The sequence below is a fragment of the Morone saxatilis genome, unplaced genomic scaffold, assembly GCF_004916995.1.
Source record: "Morone saxatilis isolate NCDOM2014 unplaced genomic scaffold, NCSU_SB_2.0 Contig8, whole genome shotgun sequence".
In the NCBI taxonomy this organism is placed as follows: Eukaryota; Metazoa; Chordata; class Actinopteri; family Moronidae; genus Morone; species Morone saxatilis.
In genome coordinates, this window is record NW_023340257.1 from 27280709 (window position 1) to 27289223 (window position 8515).

The window sequence follows — 8515 nt, forward strand, 5'->3', positions numbered from 1 at the left end:
AAAATGTATTATTATTATTATGTTTTTGTAATAAAATTACAGCTAGTTTAATTTTCCAAAGAATCATTAAACTAGAGGCTGTTTAATTAATTGCAGAATCATATGAATGGGTAGAGTCTCAATATTTATAGGATGACCTATAATACATTAAAATGAAGGTGCTTTACGCCTAAGCTGTTACCCTTGTATACAGATGATGTACTACTTTATGTTACCAACAACCTCTCTCTCTCTCTTACTCTCTCTTTCACTTCTCTTTCCTATCTTTCACACAAGCCAAGCATCTATCTCTCTGTCCCTACAACTCTAAAATAAATAAATACATCTATAAAGAGAGTTTCAGTTTTTACCCCCTACACAAAGGCTTAAGGAGCATAAATTAAACCACAAAAGATACAAAACGTCTTTTAGAAGCTCAAACGTTGTATTTTTATATTTTTTTTTACATGTATTTATTACCTGGATGTATTCTGTTAGAAATATAAAACCTTCTACTTTAATTTGAACAAACAATAACATATAATTTCTTCCTATGTCCTCATCTCAGGGGAATAAGGGATGTTCTGGACCTCCAGGGGAAAAGGGGAAATCAGGGGATGAAGGAAACTTTGGTCCCCCAGGAGACTGTGGTCCGTGTGGCCCCAATGGGAATCCTGGACCCCCAGGATGCAGAGGTCTGATTTGTTTAAACGTCATATATCTGCGGTTTGTGTTCAAGCACACTATAAAGCTTACAAGCTCAGAATAAATTACTACACCCTCTGCAAACTACATTAATGCATCTGTTGTCTGTCTATCTCAGGTCCTCCTGGGCCTCCTGGTGGAAAGGGTTGTGATGGTCCTCCAGGAAAAAATGGCCCTCCAGGACCCACCGGCCTTACAGGTACATAAACCACATAAACCAATGTGCAGTGACGTTATAGATACTACTACATCTACATCAACTACAACTCCTGGATGGATCTAAATGTACCATGAACCGGTCGATGGTCCGCTTCTACAGTAATTAATCTGTTGACTGAAGCTTTTCTGCTAACAGCGTCTCCACTCTTGTGAAAGGTAAAAGGTCAACGGCAGGGTCTTGCTGCAAGAGGGAGTAATGTTAGCGCAGTGTAGCTCGTCGACAACACCGACTCGATTTACAGTGCACCATCAAATCTAAAATCTAAAGTTTGGAAGACATCTGGAGTAGTTGGAAAAAAGGCCATTTATAAGATCTGTAAGATAACAGCGCTCACCTTGTGAGACAGCATGGTGACACATATGCAGGTGATACGATTTGTTTCGTTTCGACGCAATATGATAAATGGACAGACTTTTGTCAAACTTTACTTGCTTCTTATAAAATCCAAATGTCTTCCAAGCTTTAGATTTTAGATTTGATGGTGCACTTTGCGTTGTTGGTCAGCCTTGCTGTGCTAACAGTACTCTCGTTGCACTTGTAGTAAGCTGTACCCTTGCATTGACCTTTCAAGAGAGTGGAGACAATGTTAGCAGCAAAGCTTCAGTCAACAGATTCAAAACTTTAGAATCAGACCATTGACCGGGTCATGGTACATTTAGATTCATCCAGGGGTCTGTGTACCGATGTAGTTGCAGTTGGAAAATAAATGTTTACAATAAACAGATACTAAGATTTGAATCAGATTGCATCACACAGAATTGTTCCATATTAAAATGCATTGTCCCTGAATCAAATCATAGTCCATGTATCTGGATATGTATCAGATAGTGAGGGGAGAAATGCACAGTCCTTATCTCAATTAATTAAATATATTTTAATTTTCAGGTAACAAGGGGGCTCCTGGAGATCCTGGTCCAGCTGGTCCCAGAGGAAACCAGGGACAGGACGGGATACCTGGACCTCCTGGAGAGAAAGGAGCCATGGGAGGTAAGAGACAGTGATTATTCTGAGTGGATAAAGGTGTGGATGTTTCTCTCTCTTCTGATTGGTTGGTTTTTTCTGTCCTCAGCTCCTGGAGTCGGATCTCAGGGCCCAGAGGGGAATAAAGGTGCAGCAGGTGAGTACCTGTGTCTGATTATGACTTTGTTTTTCTAAAGGAAAATAAATAAAACACCCGCTCTCCACCTCCTCTTGTATCATCAGGGCCTGCTGGGGAGAAGGGTCCTCCTGGTCCCTGTGGTCCTGCTGGACCTTTTGGTCCTGAAGGAAACCCAGGTTTTCCTGGTCCTCCTGGACCTCCTGGTCCTCCTGGTTGTCCCGGCACAGAGGGAGTCTGCATTGGAGGAGAAAAGGGAGAAAAAGGATTCTTTGGAGAAAAAGGACCCAAAGGTGACAAGACACATAAAACAGTCTCACCACAAGGTCGATTAAGTAGCTGTTCTAGAGCTTTTGATCTTGATGCATGTATTTGCAGAGCATTCTTGCTGTTGCATCCTCAGGTTGGCAAATAGCAGGACCAGATCACAGGACCACACATGACTCTAGATCAGAAGATCTGTAGGGTAGTGCTTCTGGGACACATGTCAGGGTCTGGTCAGCCACATGAGTCGCCTGGGTGATGGTATCTGATGACATGAGCCTCAGCTGTACATCGTTAACATTTAGTTTAAAGCACCACTGTGTCTGAGTACAGCCTCACAGAGCTATTAGCATGGCCATTAGTTCTATACTCAAGATAAAATGAATTTCAAATGACATTTGAATGAATTTGTCAAATTTATCTATAAACACATGGTACAAATGTATGATATCACTCAGGAAAACATAACGTAAAAACTATACTATAGGATGAGACCTTCGTTCCTACCACACCAATGGGCCACGTTTCCATATTGAGTCTGCATGTTTTGTTGTGGTTGTAGAGTTGCCCCTAAATTCCACCGGACATGGCCGTAATGTTGTCTGGCTCACTCTGCTTCTGAAACACTCTTTTGGAAGATTTGAAGACACGCATCATGGAGCCAAATTGCATTGCAGACGCAATAACTTAAAGCCGTGCTATGTACACAGCCACTGTGTACAAAACTTACAGAACGGTCATAGACACTGAGGTCTCTTTCACAACTCCAGTTTAGTTCAGTTGGCCTGGACCAAGGGTAAAAAACTTATTTCTTAAACTTATTTCTGGTCTGCCCACAGCCAACATCAGATAAGACATGTAAACCAGATTTATTAACATATCGTAGCTCTAAATGAAGAAAGAACACAACTGTAAAATGTAACTGTGGTGAGTCTGTCTTTCTGCAGGTCAACCAGGCTTTCGGGGTCCTCCTGGTCCTCCAGGTCCTGGTTTTAAAGGAGAGAAGGGCTGTAAAGGAACATCAGGTGACGCAGGACCATCTGGTTGCCCTGGTGACCCAGGTCCACCAGGCCTGCCGGTCAGTACGTCTCACAGTTCAACTGAATCTCTGTGTACTCAGTATCCAGTTGATATTAGACCTTAGATCAGGCGGATCTAATTTTGTAATTTAAACACTGGTGAATCCCAGAAATCGATGGATATGAACATGAAAATGTACATTCTAGTTTATAAGTTGAGTTGTCTCTCTAGTTGTTTATTTATCCTATTCTGTATATGTATTTTTAATTTCCCTCATGGGGGATTAATAAAGGAACATCTTGTCTTATGTACATTGAGAGCAATGTAAAACAATGGAGTCAAATTGCTTGTATATGTACACATACCTGGCCAATAAAAGTAAGTCTGATTCTGATACTGACAAAAATAAGACATATGAGAGAATATGTGTCTGATCAAATCATCATAGTACTAACACAGTTGTTGTTGTTGGCAGGGTAAAAACGGACCAGGAGGCCCATGTGGACCCAAAGGCCAGATGGGAGAGATTGGTGTCAAGGGACCCGTCGGTAAGAACTCTGCTTAGATATGTATATTGAACAGTATCATGACAAATGAAGGATAATCTCTGCCATCATCATCTTGGGGTCTGGTCCTGGTCTTATCTCGGCAAGCTGGTTGGTATTTGTCTGCTAGCTCTTGCCTTTAAGGACGCACTTGAGTTTGAATCTCAAACTGAGTAATTTTTAGTTGTTTCTGGGTGCCTGAAAAGGAGTTTTAATTTGCTGATTATGTAACACAGTGTGGGGATTACGGACGTTTGGTGTATTGTGTTCTTGCTTGTTGTATTTTGCTGTGTGTTCCTGCTAAAGCAAGGATTTAGTGGTTGTATCACCTCCTTTGTAGGGTTTTTCTGGTTGTCATATAAAATTTAGACTGTGAGTCTGACGGGCACCCCTGCTTAACAGCAGTTTGAAACTGGAGACAGAACAGTGTTTGAATATTTGTTTTCAGGGTCATCTTCAAACAAAGATACAAAGTAAATTTGGTTTTAGATACAAAGTAAGCTTTCAGGTAATCTTAATGTAAACGTAGATTCCCCTATGGACTCTTTGTGGGTGTTTCAGGTTTGAAGGGGGAGACTGGACCACCAGGTAACGAGGGTCCACGAGGACTTCAAGGACCACCTGGGATTAGAGGTAACCCAATGTTCACAACACAGTGGACAGCAAACTGTTACTGCTGTCAGTAGTACTAATACTACTGTCAGTAGTACTAATACTACTGTCTGTACTACTTATATTGCTGTCGGTAGTACTGATACTGTTGTCTGTAGTACTGATACTGCTGTCGGTAGTTCTGATACTGCTGTCTGTAGTACTGATACTGCTGTTGGTAGTACTAATACTGCTGTCTGTAGTACTGATATTGCTGTGTATAGTATTGATACTGTTGTCTGTAGTACTGATACTGCTGTCTGTAGTACTAATACTGCTGTCTGTAGTACTAATACTGCTGTCTGTAGTACTGATACTGCTGTTGGTAGTACTGATACTGCAGGGTACTGTCGCTGTACTGAATACTGCCCCCTGCAGGCCAGAGGGGGAAGGATGTAAGCATAGAGGTGGTTTTGGAGAAAGGAAACATAGGCCCACCTGGAGCCCCAGGATCCCCAGGACAAGTAGGAGCCCCAGGATCCAGAGGTAGCCCTGGAGGTCGAGGTGAGTACAAAGTAAATCCAGTTTTAGATATATACAATGTAACTTTAGTTTGAGACACAAATGGAGTGAAAAGAGTTTTAGAAGCACTTGTGTTTTTGGATGCAGGTCCTAAGGGCAACAAAGGGAAGGATGGTAAAAGAGGACTAGGTGGTCGTCCTGGATTGAAAGGGGAACTGGGAGACGAAGGATTACACGGACCAAAAGGTACCAAATCTGTTAGCTTTTAAACAGAACCACATAACTTACACTGGAATAAAGACTCTGTAAACTAAAGGACTAGTTAATGGACAACATGGAGACCAGAACCGGTTGCCTCAACAAAGTCCATTAATTCCTGATATTAGACACCTTGTTGGGCATTATCCCGCTCATACCACGGCCACTTGCCAAAGAAAAAAGAAATTAAGATAATTTATTTATATTTTTATGTGTTTAAAGTTTTTCAGAAGCAATGACTACGTTTCCGACTTGGCAACGGAAGATATTTCTAGTTCCCGCTGCTCAGAGAGCTAACATTACGATGATTCTGTGTTGACAGGTATCGCAGGTCCACGAGGTCCGGTTGGTGCTAAAGGTATTCGAGGTCCACGAGGAACTTGCAGTGACACACCGAAAGAGGATGGCTTCCTGTTCACCAGACACAGCCAGGAACTCGCAGTCCCACAATGCCCTGCGGGATCCTCTGAGGTGTACAGCGGATACTCGCTGCTGTTCATCAACGGAAACAACCGAGCGCATGGACAAGACCTTGGTAACATAAGGAAATATTCCTACTGCTGTATTTATACTTTTATGCTTTATTCATTAAAATGACCAGGTGGTAAAAGTTCACACATTAGTTACTAAAGTACAAAGTACTCTCTCGGTTTCTCATTTCTCATTGTTTCTGTGCTAACTGAAGCTTCCCCAAATTTAGTTATTTGACTAAAATATATGCATTTTCACATGACTATTATCATTACAATATTCATTAAAAAGAAAACAACATTTGCTAGTTTTTCATGTTATACTCAGACATTAGTGAGAAAAAATAAAACTAAAGTAAGGAGAGTTAGGAAGTATTTGTACTTTACTTCCCACCTCTGTATAAAACAGATAATTAATAAAAATAATAATAATTAATAATAATCAAATGTATTTTTGCAGCACCTTTCAAAACAATCTTATAAATTGTTTTACAGGGAAAAACTAAATTAAACCAATTAATCAGTACAATTAGAGAATTGAATAGAATAAAAGACCCCAAATAATAAAAACTGTGAAATAAACAGATAAAACCTCTTTGGGCTAACACTGATCATAGTATTAAATACAAAGCAGTTTTTAAGATGACACTGCTCAACAATACATAAAGTAGTTAAGCTGGTCCATCTCAACCAGCTACAGCATTATTGCATCAAAAATAATAATACAATTACATATAAACTAATAATTAGAGATGGGAGATTTTGCATGTTGAGTTACTTTTTTTTTTTTTTTTTTGCACTTTCAAGATTACTTAAAAGTACCAAAGTTGAGATGTTCAGTGGGGGTCCGCAGCATTTAGAAACTGACAGATGCTAACTTGCATATGTTGGACAATTAGCATAATTAGCATTAATAATCAGCTATATGGACAATATTTCAGTAGCTGTTTGGCTGATTCGGACAATATAGGTTTGGGGGGTTATTGAAGATGAAGCTGAATCCATTTCTGACATTTTCAAAATATAAAATGGTGGTTTAAACGGTATTTTGAGTTGTTTTGAGGATAATTATATTTTTTAAACATTGGACTTGTATGTTGGAATCAATTAAGCTCGCTCTCTCTCTCTCTCTCTCTCTCTCTCCAGGTACATTAGGTAGTTGTTTGCCTCGTTTTACCACCATGCCCTTTCTGTTCTGCAACACCGACAGCACCTGTCGCTACGCCTCACGCAACGACTACTCCTATTGGCTGTCCACTGATACAATACTGCCGAGCAGCATGCCGTTCATCTCCGGGGAGTCGTTGAAGAATTACATCAGCCGGTAACACAGGACCTCGTTCACTGTGGACAACCTGACCCAGCTTGGGTTAATTGCACTTGCTAATTGTTTGGATTACATTAGCTAAAATGTGACTCTATATATATGTCGCTTTTATCTTTTAACCATCTTCAAAATGTTCCGCGTGTTTTAGGTGTACTATATGTGAGGCCAGAGCCAACGTCATCGCCGTCCACAGTCAGACCAGTTCAGTTCCAGACTGTCCTCAGAACTGGGACCCTCTCTGGTCCGGATACTCCTTCGTGATGGTTAGCTAATACTGCTGGGTCGGATTGAGTCTGGCTGTTCAAAGTCTAAATAATGTCTTATTTCCTACAGTGCATTTGACCAAAGTATGGCTATTGTTTGTGAAGTTGAAACTGATACGCCCCATAGATTTGACCTTTGACCCTTGCTGTCGATGCTGTTGATCTCTAGGAAACTGGGGTGGGGGCAGAGGGGTCGGGTCAGCCTCTGGCCTCTCCTGGATCCTGTCTGGAAAGGTTCAGGAAGATCCCCTTCATTGAGTGTCACGGCAGAGGAACCTGCAACTATTACACCGACTCCTACAGCTACTGGCTGGCTGCTCTGAACCCCGACGACATGTTCAGGTACAGTACAGCTTTAAGGATGCTCAAAAACTCAATACCGTCGGGTATGCAACACTTTTATTAGCACGTTGAAGTATGGTAAGCTGCCCTCCATAAATATGTATTTTCTAAGTAATGTTCATGACTTAATAAATCCTGTCTTTTTCCTGACTAAATCTAATTTATTACATTAAATCTGTATTTCTGATTGTTTCATGTGTTTAAAATTGAAATTCATTCATTTTAATTGTAAAATTTGAAAAACTTTCACTGTCTAGCTAACTAGCACTAGCACAGTAATATGTGAACTATTATCACTATCTGCTCCAATGAGCTCAGCTAATAATCCACAGATGGAGTCAGTCAGAGTTCCCAGTGGAGAACATGAAGATTCCCTTTGTTTTAATTCCAACATTGTCCTGATATTGTCCAGAATTCAGGATTTACAGGCACTGAAGCCACAGTAACTGCAGCCGAAGCTGTACTTTTAAAAGTTCAATTTCAGTCATAAATCAATTTTGACCAAAGTTGTAGTAACTGTGGTTTGCCTCTGGAGGGCAGTACAGTCTAATAACACAGACGGCCAGAGACACGTTCTCTTATAACCTTTATTTAATCTCACTCAGATCTATACTTGAATACAGCAGAAGAAATAAGAACAGAGACACAAACAATCACACACATTTCTAAAAAGCCTCAATGAACAATATAACGTAACTGTCTGTCTGTCCACCGGTCTGTCTGCCTCAGACCATGATGAGTGTGAGGAGGAGAGTTGTATCGGAGGAGTTTGTGTCAACACGGTGGGTTCGTATTACTGCAGCTGTCCACATCCTCTGGTGCTCGACGATACACAACGCAACTGTGTCAACTCCTCCCACCTCACTGTGGGTAAGACCTTCACCTTCAGTTTACTCACCCTCCTTCTTCCTCC

At 40.9% G+C, this 8515-nt stretch overlaps 1 protein-coding gene across 1 annotated transcript in view; it reads left to right on the forward strand.

Moving 5' to 3' along the window:
* Positions 1 to 8515, forward strand: part of col4a3 (collagen, type IV, alpha 3) — a gene marked incomplete in the record, with an annotated part of 31896 nt that overhangs the window by 22813 nt on the left and 568 nt on the right. The window contains 14 exon segments of the mRNA XM_035679662.1: positions 548 to 674; positions 803 to 883; positions 1790 to 1891; positions 1974 to 2021; positions 2108 to 2293; positions 3212 to 3342; positions 3760 to 3832; positions 4391 to 4462; positions 4859 to 4984; positions 5090 to 5188; positions 5523 to 5735; positions 6817 to 6994; positions 7146 to 7260; positions 7430 to 7602. Coding sequence (XP_035535555.1) covers positions 548 to 674; positions 803 to 883; positions 1790 to 1891; positions 1974 to 2021; positions 2108 to 2293; positions 3212 to 3342; positions 3760 to 3832; positions 4391 to 4462; positions 4859 to 4984; positions 5090 to 5188; positions 5523 to 5735; positions 6817 to 6994; positions 7146 to 7260; positions 7430 to 7602 — 1724 coding nt within the window.